General features: G+C 48.8%; 1 protein-coding gene across 2 annotated transcripts; it reads right to left on the reverse strand.

The window, feature by feature from the left end:
- FAM151A (family with sequence similarity 151 member A) lies at positions 1-15187 on the reverse strand. Of its 2 annotated transcripts, none has more exons than XM_072126762.1 (8): positions 14895-15187; positions 10351-10491; positions 8696-8845; positions 8435-8597; positions 7959-8186; positions 7063-7202; positions 1503-1640; positions 1-809 (listed from the first exon to the last, which is right to left on the reverse strand). In XM_072126762.1, exons 1-8 carry the CDS (start codon positions 15007-15009, stop codon positions 142-144), a joined length of 1743 nt encoding a protein of 580 aa, XP_071982863.1. In that variant the 5' UTR covers positions 15010-15187; the 3' UTR covers positions 1-141. The 2 variants fall into 2 exon arrangements, with proteins under 2 accessions (XP_071982863.1, XP_071982864.1); XM_072126763.1 differs by lacking the exon at positions 14895-15187 and adding an exon at positions 14608-14848.
- Positions 15188-18452: the final 3265 nt, after the last annotated feature.

Here is an 18452-nt window from a genome sequence, read left to right on the forward strand (position 1 = left end):
TCGCCCCATGGTCCAGTATTGATAGTCCAGTATTGCAGAGCTGTAGAGGAACGGACATATAAATAATATATCCTAAGTAACCAATTTATCATCAATTTCACTCCAACAGTCCATAGACTTCAGTCTGGTCCTTCCTACGGTCTACGAGCTGTAGATACTCGTCATGAGTGAGTATCGATACTCTGGGGGTAGTTTGTAGTAGACGCCATTGGCCGTGTGGGACCTGATGGTCATCAGTCCGTGATACCCGTCCATGAACGGCCCCTGATCCGCGTTGTGCTCCACAGTAAGCGAGTACATAGGAGAAGCCTTCATCAGATTCATGGTACTCAGCCAAGCCTTCCCCAGAGGCACGGCCCGGAGCTGGAAGGAGACCTCCTGCCAGACCCCTCTGCACAGCCTGAGCATGTCCTGCACCATCGCCTCGGTGTAACCGGCTCCCAGCCGCTCTGAGGGCCAACCTGGAGCCATGGTCACACCCGAAAAGATGTCCCTGATGCTATCGATGAAGTCTTCTCCGCGGATATAACCGGCTGTACGGAAACTCCCATAAGACACGTCCATGGCCACCCACACCGGGAGGTACAGGAGCTCCTGCTCGTGGAGTCTCTTCAGGACGTGGAGGGTCTCGTTGAGGGAGACGGGGTCTTTGGGTTTAAGGAGCACCCCCCATGGATTATTACTGTCTGGAATCAACTTGAGAAGATCTTCCAGTGGAAAAGATGCCGAAGACTTGGTGAAGATCACCACGGGGGCGGGAGGACTTTCTGGCTGGACCTCTACTTGGAGCGTGAGCATCCCAAAATTATCTGTAGGAGACGAGAAGAAGAGGAGGTCGTAATCGTCCAACGTTTCTAGAATATTCCTATTGCTGAGGGATTCATCTTATAGACGGGCCGACATTGTGGTCCAAGGTTGTGTCATCACATTCCTCCCCTCTCCTCCCCTGAACCATCATCTTCTCACTCATTATGTTGTTAGTAGCAACAGGACTGTAAAAATGGATTTCTATCCCAGGATTGTAGCTCTTCCACCTGCACCGGGGATATGACCTCTCACTGCTCTGCGTAAGTGCTGCAGGAGTATTATGGTTCAGCAGTCACTCGACTCAGACGACTGTGGACTGATCTTTCCAGCAGGATTGGAGAAGCTTCAATACCGGAATATAAATCCATATTTCACAGTCCTGCTGCTACTAAGGACATAGATCTCCAGGGACAATACCTAACACTGACTACAGAGAGCTCAGAGCACAGCAGTGTGACACTTCAACCGTGAAGCTATAATGCTGGGATATAAATCACAGTTCTGCTGCTACTAACAATGTAAAGGTATCACTACCTGGCTCTCCAGGGACCCAATACCTAACATAGTTGTAGAGCCAAGGTGGAGCCAAGGTGCTGCCCGGTAGGTAACTATCTGTACATCTCTGCTTGCTGTCAGTGAATACAATTATCGGAGAGTTACACAGGAGGTTTCTGTGGATGTTGGACTTTTCTTACTTGCTAAGAGACTCCGGACTGTGGAGACGTTTCCCTCGGCATCAAACCACTTGACGGATATTCCATCATCATCATCGGGGTGAAAGTAGAGCTGGAGACTGCCCCCGGGGTAGAACAGACGCCTCCTGTTTGGATTGACTACAAAAACGGAAACGTGAAAGTTGTAAAGATTGTGGTGAGTGCAAATAACACCCGCCGTCACCTGCAGCTCCAGGATGGTCCACAGGGAGGCGCCGCAGTCCTGGTGCCAATTACTAGGGGAAGAAACTCAAATGTTGCCTTATAGTTCTATATGTTCTCCGAGTTTCTCCTTTATGGAAGTCAAAAAACATGGAATGCGCATACCTCCCAACATTTGTGAAAGGGAAAGAGGGACAGAAGCGTGCCGCGGCGATCCCCCTAAGCCACACCCCCAATCACTCCCTGGCCATGCCCCAAATTTTAGCCATATTATAATAATAAAAATCATCTCAATGAAAAAAAAAAATTATCCTCATTGGGATTTGAACCCAGAACCTGCAGTGTCCATGTACAATAATAACACAGCACCTCAACCAACTAAGCTATAACCTCTGTGATTAACAAGGTGGAGAATTTTGGTAACTAAGAACTATGACTATATACTGCCTTAGTATATAGGGAGGGATCTTCTCAGAGATTATTGTAATTATTGAGACTATTATTATTTATTATTATTGAGATGATTATTATTACTTTTACTATGATTAATAATCATCTCCATAATAATAAAAAATAATAACATTTATAATAATAATAGTCTCAATGATTACAATAATAATCTCTGAGAAGATCCCTCTCTATATATCAGTGCATTAGTCTGTATCACAATGTAACACTGGCAGATAACATGTCTTAGTTACCAGAAATCCTCAGCTCTGTATCACTGGGCTTATAGCTCAGTTAGTTAAGGCTTCTGTCTGCAGTGCAGAGGGTCCCAGGTTCGAATCTCAGCCTGGCCAAAACTTTATTAAATTTAATTACATAAAGAGCTTGTGTCTGGGGAAGCCCTGGAGACCATATATGGAGAGATGGTGATCTGACCTGATGACGTGGTCCCTGCTCTCTCTGCTAAGCCGACACTTCTCTGAAAAGGATTCCCTCCCGATGTCTGCTCTGGGGAACCCTAGGAGATGCAGTGACCATATATGGACAGATGCTGATCAGAGCTGATGACGTGGTCCCTGCTCTCCGCTAACCCGACACTTCTCTGAAAAGGATTCCCTGCCCGATGTCTGCTCTGGGGAACCCTAGGAGATGCAGTGACCATATATGGATAGAGCTTCGAACCTGATGACGTGGTCCCTGCTCTCCGCTAAGCCGACACTTCTCTGAAAAGGATTCCCTGCCCGATGTCTGCTCTGGGGAACCCTAGGAGATGTAGTGAACATATATGGATAGAGATCTAAAGCTGATGACGTGGTCCCTGCTCTCCGCTAACCCGACACTTCTCTGAAAAGGATTTCCTCCCGATGTCTGCTCTGGGGAACCCTAGGAGATGCAGTGACCATATATGGATACATATCTGAGCCTGATGACGTGGTCCCTGCTCTCCGCTAAGCCGACACTTCTCTGAAAAGGATTCCTTGCCCGATGTCTGCTCTGGGGAACCCTAGGAGATGCAGTGACCATATATGGATAGAGATCTGAACCTGATGACTTGGTCCCTGCTCTCTGCTAACCCGACACTTCTCTGAAAAGGATTCCCTGCCTGATGTCTGCTCTGGGGAACCCTAGGAGATGCAGTGACCAAATATGGATAGAGATCTGAACCTGATGACGTGGTCCCTGCTCTCTGCTAACCCGACACTTCTCTGAAAAGGATTCCCTCCCGATGTCTGCTCTGGGGAACCCTAGGAGATGCAGTGACCATATATGGACAGATACTGATCTGCACCTGATGACGTGGTCCCTGCTCTCTGCTAACCCGACACTTCTCTGAAAAGGATTCCCTCCCGATGTCTGCTCTGGGGAACCCTAGGAGATGCAGTGACCATATATGGATAGAGATCTGCACCTGATGATGTGGTCCCTGCTCTCCGCTAACCCGACACTTCTCTGAAAAGGATTCCCTGCCCGATCTCTGCTCTGGGGAACCCTAGGAGATGCAGTGACCATATATGGACAGATGGTGATCTGAGCCTAATGACGTGGTCCCTGCTCTCTGCTAACCCGACACTTCTCTGAAAAGGATTCCCTGCCCGATGTCTGCTCTGCGGAACCCTAGGAGATGCAGTGACCATATATGGATAGAGATCTGAACCTGATGACGTCGTCCCTGCTCTCCGCTAACCCGACACTTCTCTGAAAAGGATTCCCTGCCCGATGTCTGCACTGGGGAACCCTAGGAGATGCAGTGACCATATATGGATAGAGATTCGAACCTGATGACGTGGTCCCTGCTCTCCGCTAACCCGACACTTCTCAGAAAAGGATTCCCTCCAGATGTCTGCTCTGGGGAACCCTAGGAGATGCAGTGACCATATATGGATAGAGATCTGAGCCTGATGACGTGGTCCCTGCTCTCCGCTAAGCCGACACTTCTCTGAAAAGGATTTCTTGCCCGATGTCTGCTCTGGGGAACCCTAGGAGATGCAGTGACCATATATGGATAGAGATCTGAAGCTGATGACGTGGTCCCTGCTCTCCGCTAACCCGACACTTCTCTGAAAAGGATTCCCTGCCCGATGTCTGCTCTGGGGAACCCTAGGAGATGCAGTGACCATATATGGACAGAGATCTGAACCTGATGACGTGGTCCCTGCTCTCTGCTAACCCGACACTTTTCTGAAAAGGATTCCCTGCCCGATGTCTGCTCTGGGGAACCCTAGGAGATGCAGTGACCATATATGGATAGAGATCTGAGCCTGATGACGTGGTCCCTGCTCTCCGCTAACCCGACACTTCTCTGAAAAGGATTCCCTGCCCGATGTCTGCTCTGGGGAACCCTAGGAGATGCAGTGACCATATATGGACAGATGGTGATCTGAAGTTGATGACGTGGTCCCTGCTCTCTGCTAACCCGACACTTCTCTGAAAAGGATTCCCTGCCCGATGTCTGCTCTGGGGAACCCTAGGAGATGCAGTGACCATATATGGATAGAGATCTGAACCTGATGACGTGGTCCCTGCTCTCCGCTAACCCGACACTTCTCTGAAAAGGAGTCCCTGCCCGATGTCTGCTCTGGGGAACCCTAGGAGATGCAGTGACCATATATGGACAGAGATCTGAACCTGATCACGTGGTCCCTGCTCTCTGCTAACCCGACACTTCTCTGAAAAGGATTCCCTGCCCGATTTCTGCTCTGGGGAACCCTAGGAGATGCAGTGACCATATATGGATAGAGATCTGAGCCTGATGACGTGGTCTCTGCTCTCTGCTAACCCGACACTTCTCTGAAAAGGATTCCCTGCCCGATGTCTGCTCTGGGGAACCCTAGGAGATGCAGTGACCATATATGGACAGATGGTGATCTGAAGTTGATGACGTGGTCCCTGCTCTCCGCTAACCCGACACTTCTCTGAAAAGGATTCCCTGCCCGATGTCTGCTCTGGGGAACCCTAGGAGATGCAGTGACCATATATGGACAGATGCTGATCTGAAGCTGATGACGTGGTCCCTGCTCTCCGCTAAGCCTGACACTTCTCTGAAAAGGATTCCCTCCTGATGTCTGCTCTGGGGAACCCTAGGAGATGCAGTGACCATATATGGATAGATGCTGATCTGACCTGATGACGTGGTCCCTGCTCTCCGCTAAGCCGACACTTCTCTGAAAAGGATTCCCTGCCCGATGTCTGCACTGGGGAACCCTAGGAGATGCAGTGACCATATATGGATAGAGCTTCGAACCTGATGACGTGGTCCCTGCTCTCGGCTAAGCCGACACTTCTCTGAAAAGGATTCCCTGCCCCATGTCTGCTCTGGGGAACCCTAGGAGATGCAGTGACCATATATGGATAGAGATCTGAAGCTGATGACGTGGTCCCTGCTCTCCGCTAAGCCGACACTTCTCTGAAAAGGATTTCCTCCCGATTTCTGCTCTGGGGAACCCTAGGAGATGCAGTGACCATATATGGATAGATATCTGAGCCTGATGACGTGGTCCCTGCTCTCCGCTAAGCCGACACTTCTCTGAAAAGGATTCCCTCCCGATGTCTGCTCTGGGGAACCCTAGGAGATGCAGTGACCATATATGGATAGAGATCTGAACCTGATGACTTGGTTCCTGCTCTCCGCTAACCCGACACTTCTCTGAAAAGGATTCCCTGCCCGATGTCTGCTCTGGGGAACCCTAGGAGATGCAGTGACCATATATGGACAGAGATCTGAACCTGATGAAGTGGTCCCTGCTCTCTGCTAACCCGACACTTCTCTGAAAAGGATTCCCTGCCCGATGTCTGCTCTGGGGAACCCTAGGAGATGCAGTGACCATATATGGATAGAGATCTGAAGCTGATGACGTGGTCCCTGCTCTCCGCTAACCCGACACTTCTCTGAGAAGGATTCCCTCCCGATGTCTGCTCTGGGGAACCCTAGGAGATGCAGTGACCATATATGGACAGATGCTGATCTGACCTGATGACGTGGTCCCTGCTCTCTCTGCTAAGCCGACACTTCTCTGAAAAGGATTCCCTGCCCGATGTCTGCACTGGGGAACCCTAGGAGATGCAGTGACCATATATGGACAGATGCTGATCTGACCTGATGACGTGGTCCCTGCTCTCCGCTACCCGACACTTCTCTGAAAAGGATTCCCTGCCCGATGTCTGATCTGGGGAACCCTAGGAGATGCAGTGACCATATATGGACAGATACTGATCTGACCTGATGACGTGGTCCCTGCTCTCCGCTAACCCGACACTTCTCAGAAAAGGATTCCCTCCCGATGTCTGCTCTGGGGAACCCTAGGAGATGCAGTGACCATATATGGACAGATGCTGATCTGACCTGATGACGTGGTCCCTGCTCTCCGCTAAGCCGACACTTCTCTGAAAAGGATTCCCTGCCCGATGTCTGTAGAAGCCATTCTGTACTGTGAGTTCAGGCTTTCAAAGTATTTACTATGCGGACACAGCGCCGGGACACAGCGGGACCTGGGGGGAGAATCCGTGACAATCTCATAGCTGCCCGTGACGCGGGGCAAAGGTAAGAAAAACGGGACTTTCCCAGCAAAATCGGGACGGTTGGGAGCTATGAATACGTACTGCGAAGGGTAAAATCAGGGCAGGAGAAGTCGGTACAGATCGAATATCCGCCAAAACAATCCCTTTAAGGCCACTTACACACAAGCCTCCAACTCACATCACGCACTGACAACCAGAACTGGACTCAGCGGCTCGGGTCAGGTCCGGTGTCTCAGCATGGGGCCGGATGTTTGGGTTTGATGTAAGTTGGACGCATGATGAACCAATCTGCGGGGTCTGAAACGTTATCATCACATCTACAGTGTGTGGATTCAACCTTGAAGGGGGCGGGATCATGTGACCTTAGGGCTGGGGTCATCCTATACATGAATACACTCATAGTGCGCTGGTAACTTACACGCTATCTCTTTAAATTCTGTTAGAAGAGGGTCATAAATGTCGTAATAGACCTTCTCCGGGCGGCTGTTATCTCGGATGAAGAGAAGATCTTCCAGTTGTAGCGGATCAGAACTGCCCTGCCATAAGGTCAGGCTGTACCTGCGCAGAGGATGATGATATATTATCACTGATCCGTGTTATACAGCTTATCCAGGTGCATTCTGGGGAGTCCTCACACTGCTGTGCTCTCTGCTCTCTGCAGTCAGCTGCTTGCAAGGACCCTCCCCTCTGCTCTGACTCCCTGCTGTAATATTCAAGCAGAGCAATCAAGGTGAGAGCTCAGAGCACAGCAGTGTTAGGATATGCGCTAGTACAATCCAAGATTGGAAAACTATTTTCACAGTCCTGCTGCTACTAACAATCCATAAAAAGCTAAGAATAAGCAGATCCCCAGGACCAATACTGCGGTCCCACCCCAACATGTCCGACAGCCATCTATTGTGACTCCCAAAGATCTCAAGAGAACGTATCTACATCTGTGTCAGGGGCGTAACTACAGCGGTAGCAGCCGCTATGGGGCCTGCAGTGTCAGGGGGCCCCGGCATCCGACCTGACACTAAAGAATGGAGGATGTGCACTATTATATCTATATTGTACTGCACATGTCCAGCATAACATGTATATAACATATAGTGTGATGTATATATGCAGTATCTGTGATGTATATGATGTCTGTATACACGGTATGTCAGTATGTTGCATATGGCACTGTATGTATGTGTGTATATGCACATGAGTGTATCTATATGTGTGCGTATAGTAATATGTATATATTATAAGTGGGCAGGGGGCCCCATGCAGTAGCCTAGGGGGTCCTGTCTCTCCCAGTTACGCCACGGATCTGTGTCCACTTACCGGTCAGACTGCTCCAGGAGCCAATAGAAATGCTCCCAGGCCGAGCGGGTAAGTACTGCCCGAGCTGGGAAGGTGATTCTCTGGGGCAGATCCTTCACCAGCTCGTACATCTTCTCCACCATTGCTCTAGAGTAAGTCCTATTGGAGATGATTGGAGGTAAGTACAACGTCACCCAACCCGGAGAGATGGTGATGTCCGGGAAACGATTCTGGATCAGATTTAAGAACCTAAAATACAAATTACATAAGATAAGGTAAGAGAGTGAGACAGCGCCACCGGTGTCCTCTGGCTGCCGCTGGTATTGCAGCTCATTCTGATTATGTACTCACCTTCTTGTATGTATTATATGGACTCGTGAGATGTTTGTTATTGAGCCCCATTCACTCCGGACTGATGTAGGGACCGGCCATAAGACGCTATTGCTAGTCTCTAATCTTGTAATAATCTTACATCATGTTTCCACTTAGATACTTACTGTGTCGCATTCACTCCGAAAACATCATGGTTGACGTTGGGCCCGGCCACGATGTCCGCATTCAGCCATATGGGGCGGTTAATGGGGGTTCTGGAGGACGTGGCGAGTAAAATGTCAAGTGAGGGGCCCACGGCCGCGATGCTCTTAAAGTCCAACTTGATGCCTGCAGAGCACGGAGGACAACGAGACCAATCACAATAATATCCTATATAGAGGACCACCACCTGCCGGGTCCGGCCCACACTACAGGAGAACCAGTACCTTTACAGGAAGGGAGCACGGCGTCCAGCCAGGCTTGTAGGGTGTTGTCGCTGTACACATCAGGAGGATGCGCCATGATAGGAAGATCCGTCTGATTCGGGGTTCCATGTCCTTGTACATTGACATCTGCTTCTAAGACCATGATACGACCTGCGAAATCACAGAGACCCTCATCATACCGCCATCATATCACCATTATACCGCCATCATATCACCATTATACCGCCATCATATCACCATTATACCGCCATCATATCACCATTATACCGCCATTATACTGCCAATATACTGCCATAGTATCTCTATCATATCACCACCATATCTCCATCATATCTCCATCATATCTCCATCATATCTCCATTATACCGCCATCATATCACCATTATACCGCCATTATACTGTCATCATACCGCCATCATATCTCCATCATATCACCATTATATCTCTACTGCACCAGCAGCAGAATAGTGAGTGCAGCTCTGGAGTATACTATAGGATGTAACTCAGGATCAGTACAGGATAAGTAATGTCATGTATGTACAGTGACTGCACCAGCAGCAGAATAGTGAGTGCAGCTCTGGGGTATAATACAGGATGTAACTCAGGATCAGTACAGGATAAGTAATGTCATGTATGTACACAGTGACTGCACCAGTAGCAGAATAGTGAGTGCAGCTCTGGGGTATAATACAGGATGTAACTCAGGATCAGTACAGGATAAGTAATGTCATATATGTACACAGTGACTGCCCCAGCAGCAGAATAGTGAGTGCAGCTCTGGGTATAATACAGGATGTAACTCAGGATCAGTACAGGATAAGTAATGTCATGTATGTACACAGTGACTGCACCAGCAGCAGAATAGTGAGTGCAGCTCTGGAGTATAATACAGGATGTAACTCAGGATCAGTACAGGATAAGTAATGTCATGTATGTACACAGTGACTGCACCAGCAGCAGAATAGTGAGTGCAGCTCTGGGGTATAATACAAGATGTAACTCAGGATCAGTACAGGATAAGTAATGTCATGTATGTACAGTGACTGCACCAGCAGCAGAATAGTGAGTGCAGCTCTGGGGTATAATACAGGATGTAACTCAGGATCAGTACAGGATAAGTAATGTCATGTATGTACACAGTGACTGCTCCAGCAGCAGAATAGTGAGTGCAGCTCTGGAGTATAATAGACATTGGTGCAGGTGGATATCTCGGAGGGCGATGGATGTTCTCGGGGTTATAGCGGAGTTTAAGAACCTGCTGAAGGCTCAGGAAACTGAAGGGTTAAGATTCATGGAGCGGCAGCAGTCGGTGTAATCCGGGATAATCCGATATCACATCCGTCACCTGTGGAGCTTTTCAGGTTTCGTGTCTGGGATTGTGCAGCCTCTGCCGGACGCTGGGACTTGTGTGATCAGTAACATTCCTGTAATTCGGCATCGGATATTCCGGAATATGTTACAATGTGTCCAATATGAAAGAATTGTAGAATTTTGCTTTTCAACGTTGGCATCTGGATAGATGGCACAAGGCGTATGGCCACACCTCTTCTATTTAAACTCCACCCCTTTGACCAGCACTTACAGCGTCTGACCCTTCCCCCATTTATGTATAACATATTCGGAGATTATAATAGTGAGGGGGAGGGGACACTCACTGTTCAGCGCCTCCTGCATCTGGCTCCTGTTATTGGCCGCGTGGTACCATGTGACCAGGAGTCCGTCCCGGGAGGGGATTTGTTTGTTTAGCAGCAGATAATCCAACATGTCTCCTCCCGTGCTGAACGCAGCGTCTGCATCTAAGAGATAAGAGAATAATAACGGGAGATATTCAGCCTCGGAAAGTTCCGTTTATGGATCGCAAATGTTTTCTGACCCGATGTGCACATCCCTAGACACACAGTATATACCCACCATATATACACACAGTATATACCCACCATATATACACACAGTATATACCCACCATATATACACACAGTATATACCCACCATATATACACACGGTATACACCCACCATATATACACACGGTATACACCCACCATATATACACACGGTATACACCCACCATATATACACACGGTATATACCCACCATATATACACACGGTATATACCCACCATATATACACACGGTATACACCCACCATATATACACACGGTATACACCCACCATATATACACACGGTATACACCCACCATATATACACACAGTATATACCCACCATATATACACACAGTATACACCCACCATATATACATACAGTATACACCCACCATATATACATACAGTATATACCCACCATATATACATACAGTATATACCCACCATATATACACACGGTATACACCCACCATATATACACACGGTATACACCCACCATATATACACACGGTATACACCCACCATATATACACACGGTATACACCCACCATATATACATACGGTATACACCCACCATATATACACACGGTATACACCCACCATATAGACACACGGTATACACCCACCATATAGACACACAGTATACACCCACCATATAGACACACAGTATACACCCACCATATAGACACACAGTATACACCCACCATATATACATACAGTCCTGGCCAGAAGGTCTGAGAATGATACAAATGGTCATTGTTACAAAGTCTCCGGCATCAGGTGGTATAATGGTAATTTGCATAAACTCCAGAATGTTATAAAGAGGGATCAGCTTATCAGCAATTCATTACACAGTCAGTATTTGCCTAGAAAATGAACTTTTTCCCCCAAAACACATTTCACCTTCATTGCAGGCGCCTTAGGCGGAGCAGCGGCCATGGTGTCAGTGATGTCTCCAGTAACACAGGTGCGGGGGCTGATGGGGACAGGGCTGGGGACAATGTGTCATGTGTAAGTAACAATCACCACTGGGCAGTATAATAGGAGCAGGTAACATGGTGTCAGTGATGTCTCCAGTAACACAGGTGCGGGGGCTGATGGGGACAGGGCTGGGGGACAATGTGTCAGGATTAAGTAACAATCACACCCCTGGACACTTTACAAGGAGGCCGGTGCTTGGCATCATTGTTTCTCTTCTGCTAACCATGGTTATCTCTAAAGAAACCCGTGCAGTCATCATTGCTCTGCACAAAACTGGCCACAGGGAAGAGTATCACAGCTAGAAAGATGTCACCTCAGTCACCAATCTATCACATCATCAAGGAATCCAAGGAGAGAGGCTCCATTGTTACCAAAAAGGCTCCAGGAGCCCAAGAAGGACCAGCGAGCGCCAGGAGCGTCTCTTACAAGTGTCTCAGCTTGGGGATGGGGCTCCCAGCATCGCAGAGCTCAGGAATGGCAGCAGCAGGTGTGAGGCATCTGCACGCACTGTGACACTGCGGAGACTCCTGGAGCAAGGCCTGGTGTCCAGGAGGGCAGCACAGAAGCCACTTCTCTCCAGGGACCATCAGAATCCATCCTGATAAACCCGGGACACTTACCCCTAGATAGAGGTAGATCCTGATACATCACTCATAGATCCAGGCCCCGAGACTGTGGGATCTTCTTATATGTGGTATCCGTGGCCTCCTTCCTTCTAATATCAACTTTTATAATTATGTTAATGAGCCCGTGGGGCTCTGGGGGTGTCATCAGAGCCCCTCCATGCCGCAGCTTCACAGGTTGTCACACTCTTTCTCCCTCTCTCTGCTGTAATCTCACACAGTGGGAGGTGGAAGTGCTCCTGCACAGTGTAACAGCCTGTGAAGTTAGAGCACACAGAGGGGCTCTGGTACCCCCTCCTTCTGGTTTATAGGCATTAGCATAATATTAAAAGCAGATTTTGCAGGGTAACAAGCCACAGATAACAATAATAATCTATATTTCTATGTCACCATCTTATTCCGTAGCTTAGAACATCTGCCACCAGGATGAAGGATTGTAAACTAAGAACACTGACAGCCTGGTGCGCCCCCGTCAGGACATTATCTTCTTTTTTCTTCTTATGCTCTTATTTTTTATTTTATTTTTTTTAAAAGGCCTTAAAATAATGCAAATGATCCTGAGGGGCTCTGGGATCTATAGATGTTAATGGAGTCTGGAGCCCCTGTGGCTCATTTGTATAATTTTTAAAGCCTTTTTTTTAATATAAAAAAATAAAAAAGAAGCTAAAAGTAGAGCGGATTGTGACAGAGGGGGCGCACCCCAGGCTGTCCGTGTGCTGGGTGTACGATCCGTCATCCTGGTGGTAGATTTCCTTTAATAAATCATTTAATAAATAAAAATTCTTCTGCTTGAATAAGAAATATAAGAAGGTCCCACAGTCCCGGTGCCTGGATCCAGGAGGAATGTCCCGGGTTATCAGGCAAAAGTGTAAGAAATGCCCCAGTTCCAAGTGATGCTATTACCCCAATTGCCCCCACTAAGAAGCTGACCCTTCCCCCCCTGAGGACTTGGCTTTTCCCGTGTGATGACCCTTCCCCCTGAGGACTTGGCTTTTCCCGTGGGATGACCCTTCCCCCCCTGAGGACTTGGCTTTTCCCGTGGGATGACCCTTCCACCCCTGAGGACTTGGCTTTTCCCGTGTGATGACCCTTCCCCCCCTGAGGACTTGGCTTTTCCCTTGTGATGACCCCCCCCCCCCGAGGACTTGGCTTTTCTCGTGTGATGACCCCCCATCCTGAGGACTTGGCTTTTCCCTTGTGATGACCCTTCCCCCCCTGAGGACTTGGCTTTTCCCTTGGTGATGACCCTTCCCCCCCTGAGGACTTGGCTTTTCCCATGTGATGACCCTTCCCCCCCTGAGGACTTGGCTTTTCCCATGTGATGACCCTTCCCCCCTGAGGACTTGGCTTTTCCCGTGTGATGACCCCTCCCCCCCTGAGGACTTGGCTTTTCCCTTGTGATCACCCTTCCCCCCCTGAGGACTTGGCTTTTCCCTTGTCATGACCCTTCCCCCCCTGAGGACTTGGCTTTTCCCTTGTCATGACCGCCCCCCCCCCCCGAGGACTTGGCTTTTCCCTTGTGATGACCCCCCCCCCCCGAGGACTTGGCTTTTCCCTTGTGATGACCCCCCCCCCCCCGAGGACTTGGCTTTTCCCGTGGGATGACCCTTTCCCCTGAGGACTTGGCTTTTCCCTTGTAATGACCCCCCCCCCCTGAGGACTTGGCTTTTCCCTTGTGATCACCCTTCCCCCCCTGAGGACTTGGCTTTTCCCTTGTCATGACCCTTCCCCCCCTGAGGACTTGGCTTTTCCCTTGTCATGACCGCCCCCCCCCCCGAGGACTTGGCTTTTCCCTTGTGATGACCCCCCCCCCCGAGGACTTGGCTTTTCCCTTGTGATGACCCCCCCCCCCCGAGGACTTGGCTTTTCCCGTGGGATGACCCTTTCCCCTGAGGACTTGGCTTTTCCCGTGTGATGACCCCTCCCCCCCTGAGGACTTGGCTTTTCCCTTGTGATCACCCTTCCCCCCTGAGGACTTGGCTTTTCCCTTGTCATGACCCTTCCCCCCCTGAGGACTTGGCTTTTCCCTTGTGATGACCCCCCCCCCGAGGACTTGGCTTTTCCCTTGTGATGACCCCCCCCCCCCCCGAGGACTTGGCTTTTCCCGTGGGATGACCCCCCCCCCCCCGAGGACTTGGCTTTTCCCGTGGGATGACCCTTTCCCCTGAGGACTTGGCTTTTCCCTTGTAATGACCCCCCCCCCCTGAGGACTTGGTTTTTCCCGTGTGATGACCCTTCCCCCTGAGGACTTGGCTTTTCCCGTGGGATGACCCTTCCCCCTGAGGACTTGGCTTTTCCTGTGTGATGACCCCCCCCCCCCCCTGAGGACTTTGCTTTTACCCTTGAGTGGGGGTTTTGGTGCCGGTCTGGAATGTAATTTTCCTATAACACAGAAATGTCTACGATGTTTCCCCAAAAAACTCACCACATCGGCAAAATATTTTTTCTGTAGATTTTACCCCAAATCCAAGAACTTCCAGTAAATTGTGACACGTTGTACAACAGAGCAGCAAAGGGCAAAGAAACTTTTTGGATAAAATTTGCTGTTAGTTTGGATCGGGACACTGGAGACTCTGCGGCCGCTGCATCAGGTGAGATCCGGAACGTGATCCGTTGTTTCCCTCGAGTTACATTCGATATTTATGAAAATATTTGGTTCTTCCGGTCACGACGATAGAAGTTTGAGCGATTTTATGGGAATTTTTTCGGTACCTTTTTTTTGAGGTTTCCCCAGCGTCAGGCAGAGCGCAGCGATGGTGACACAAACCCCTAGGAAGAGGCAGACGGCGGCGGCGGTGCGCAGGTCAGACACCGTGCAGCGCTTCATCCTGTCCCGTGTGAGCGGCCGCTCCTCAGCTCCGCATCCTTTATGGCTTCTGCCGTGCTCTCACGTTACAGACAAGGTCCCACAAGCCTTTGTCCTGGAGCGCGTGGACCTTGTGCTGGAGCGAGGAGGAAGGAATCCGGGACTGACAATGGCCGCAGCGACCGCCCCGGCTCCTCCGGTTACACAATCACAGCTCAGCACTTCTACCCGATGCTTAATAACAAACTGTGCATCACGTGAAGGTTTATGCGGCTTCAACGCAAGTTTCCATCTTCTGTATCCAGCAAAATATCCGCAGATTCCTCCTGGATTATAGTGTAAGCGGTTTGGGCGCCTGAACGGGACCCAAATCACCCACCAAATTATATATCGAGGACCTTCACCCATGAAATCCTCGTACATCTGGTCCTGCTCTCAATATACATGTACACAAGAGCCATGTCAGGACCTATAAAGGTCCTATAACCACAGACTGAAAGCAGCAGAAGGGCCTCATCCTCCATCCCACAGGAAGCTGATTCTAGCACCAGATGTAGGAAGTGACCCCAGACTTGTAGGAGCCATAATATTCCTACAGCCCAGGACCCCTGGAGGTCTTATCAACCCCCCACCCACCCTCACGTTTTTTTTGCTTGTGCTGGGCGATGGCTACACTCACACGGGTGCTGGACTGGAGCACATTACATCACAAATAATATACACGAGACTAATCCTCTGCACAGGATGTGTCCCCCAAATCACAAAAATAGGGGTCTACCGATCCCTTTCCCCGTTATTCCATGTGCCTATGGGATAGGTCATTACTACTATACATGGGAATCGCTCTTTATAGGGGATTCCAGAGGCCGAGTGACCCGTCTGCTTTCTTCCAGACACAGCGCCACCCCCTCACTATGGCGTGTGCCGGTATTACAACCCAGGTGCTTAGAGATGAATGGAGCAGAAATACAAACCATGGCCCGGTATATGGCGCTGTATGTGGAATAAGGCAGTCATGTTATTCAACCTCCTGACAACCCCTTTAAGGGACAGACAGTGGGGGTCATTTACTAAGGGCCCGATTCGCGTTTTCCCGACGTGTTACCCGAATATTTCCGTTTTGCGCCGATTGTACCTGATGTAGGCGCACGCGATCGGATTGTGACACATCGGCACTGGCATGCACGCGACGAAAATCGGGGGCCGTGGCCGAACGAAAACCCGACGGATTCGGAAAAACCGCCGCATTTAAGAAAAAAAATGTGTTGCGAAAATTACACTTACCTTCACCAGGTATAGGCCGGGGAATTTCAGGGCATTCCAACGCGCCTCCGGGGAACTTCAGCGCAGCAGCGCCACCTGGTGGACGGCGGAGGAACTGCCTTAGTGAATCCCGTCCGGACACGAATCCACCGCAGAGAACGCGCCGCTGGATCGCGAACGGACCGGGTAAGTAAATCTGCCCCACTGTGCGGATTGTCAGTACTTGAAGCACTTTTAAAGATCATGTTAATTGACATCAGCCGAGGGCTTTTAATCTGCAGTGTGTGAATGGTCACAATGGATCCTTCATGGGGGAAACACTGCCCCCTCTCGTCTATGGGTTGTGTCAGGTATTGCATGTACTAGCTCGGTACCCCATAATAGAGCAGTACAAAGGTCCCAGTGTCTATGTCCAGGTCACACACAGGAGACGGGTTATTGTATTAGTTGCTCTTTGAACTAGACTTATCCTCTCGTAGGGATCTTTTGGGGATCGTCTTTGGTTTTCTATTCGATATCAAGGTAAAACAACCCATAACATTAGATTATGAACCAGAACCACAGTCCTGGGAACACAACAGCTGTATATAGTATATAACAAAGTGTAACAATGTAGAACAATGCAGGACAATGTGGAACAATGTAGAACAATGCAGGACAATGTGGAACAATGTAGAACAATGCAGGACAATGTGGAACAATGTAGAACAATGCAGGACAATGTGGAACAATGTAGAACAATGCAGGACAATGTGGAACAATGTAGAACAATGCAGGACAATGTGGAACAATGTAGAACAATGCAGGACAATGTGGAACAATGTAGAACAATGCAGGACAATGCAGGACAATGTGGAACAATGTAGAACAATGCAGGACAATGTGGAACAATGTAGAACAATGCAGGACAATGTGGAACAATGTAGAACAATGCAGGACAATGCAGGACAATGTGGAACAATGTAGAACAATGCATGACAATGTGGAACAATGTAGAACAATGCAGGACAATGTGGAACAATGTAGAACAATACAGGACAATGTGGAACAATGTAGAACAATGCAGGACAATGTGGAACAATGTAGAACAATGCAGGACAATGCAGGACAATGTGGAACAATGTAGAACAATGCATGACAATGTGGAACAATGTAGAACAATGCAGGACAATGTGGAACAATGTAGAACAATACAGGACAATGTGTAACAATGTAGAACAATGTAGAACAATGCAGGACAATGCGGAACAATGTAGAACAATGCAGGACAATGCAGGACAATGCGGAACAATGCAGGACAATGCGGAACAATGCAGGACAATGCGGAACAATGCAGGACAATGCGGAACAATGCAGGACAATGCGGAACAATGCAGGACAATGCGGAACAATGCAGGACAATGCGGAACAATGCAGGACAATGCGGAACAATGCAGGACAATGCGGAACAATGCAGGACAATGCGGAACAATGCAGGACAATGCGGAACAATGCAGGACAATGCGGAACAATGCAGGACAATGCGGAACAATGCAGGACAATGCGGAACAATGCAGGACAATGCGGAACAATGCAGGACAATGCGTAACAATACAGGACAATGCGTAACAATACAGGACAATGTGTAACAACGCAGGACAATGTGTAACAACGCAGGACAATGTGTAACAACGCAGGACAATGTGTAACAACGCAGGACAATGTGTAACAACGCAGGACAATGTGTAACAATACAGGACAATGTGGAACAATGCAGGACAATGTGTAACAATGCAGGACAATGCGTAACAATGCAGGACAATGCGTAACAATGCAGGACAATGCGTAACAATGCAGGACAATGTGTAACAATACAGGACAATGTGTAACAATGCAGGACAATGTGTAACAATACAGGACAATGTGGAACAATGCAGGACAATGTGTAACAATGGAGCTTCTAATGACTGACGCACTTGATCTTTTATCGTTTCGGATCTGATGGATACTCCCCATACACCTCGCATGTTCTTCCTTATTACATGACGGGTGGAGGAGGGTCACGTGTTCCGCTTTATGTGGCCAAATACATAATATAAATATCCAATAATAATAACTGAATCCTAAAAGATAATTGTTGTGTCCACGGTCCTAAACACAAGAGGTTCTGACTTGTTGCTCCATGTTTTGTGATGTTGAATGAATTTTGCTTACCAGGGGTT

This window comes from Engystomops pustulosus, chromosome 10 (genome assembly GCF_040894005.1).
Source record: "Engystomops pustulosus chromosome 10, aEngPut4.maternal, whole genome shotgun sequence".
Lineage (NCBI taxonomy): Eukaryota > Metazoa > Chordata > Amphibia > Anura > Leptodactylidae > Engystomops > Engystomops pustulosus.

Bases quoted from the DNA above. Each gene is read 5' to 3' on its own strand.
- FAM151A (XM_072126762.1), bottom strand. From the start codon at position 15,009: ATGAAGCGCTGCACGGTGTCTGACCTGCGCACCGCCGCCGCCGTCTGC. The intron at 8,846-10,350 runs GTGAGTGTCCCC...GTGATTTCGCAG, and splicing joins GATGCAGGAGGCGCTGAACA to GTCGTATCATGGTCTTAGAA. The intron at 1,641-7,062 runs GTAAGTTACCAG...CCGTTTTTGTAG, and splicing joins AGAATTTAAAGAGATAGCGT to TCAATCCAAACAGGAGGCGT.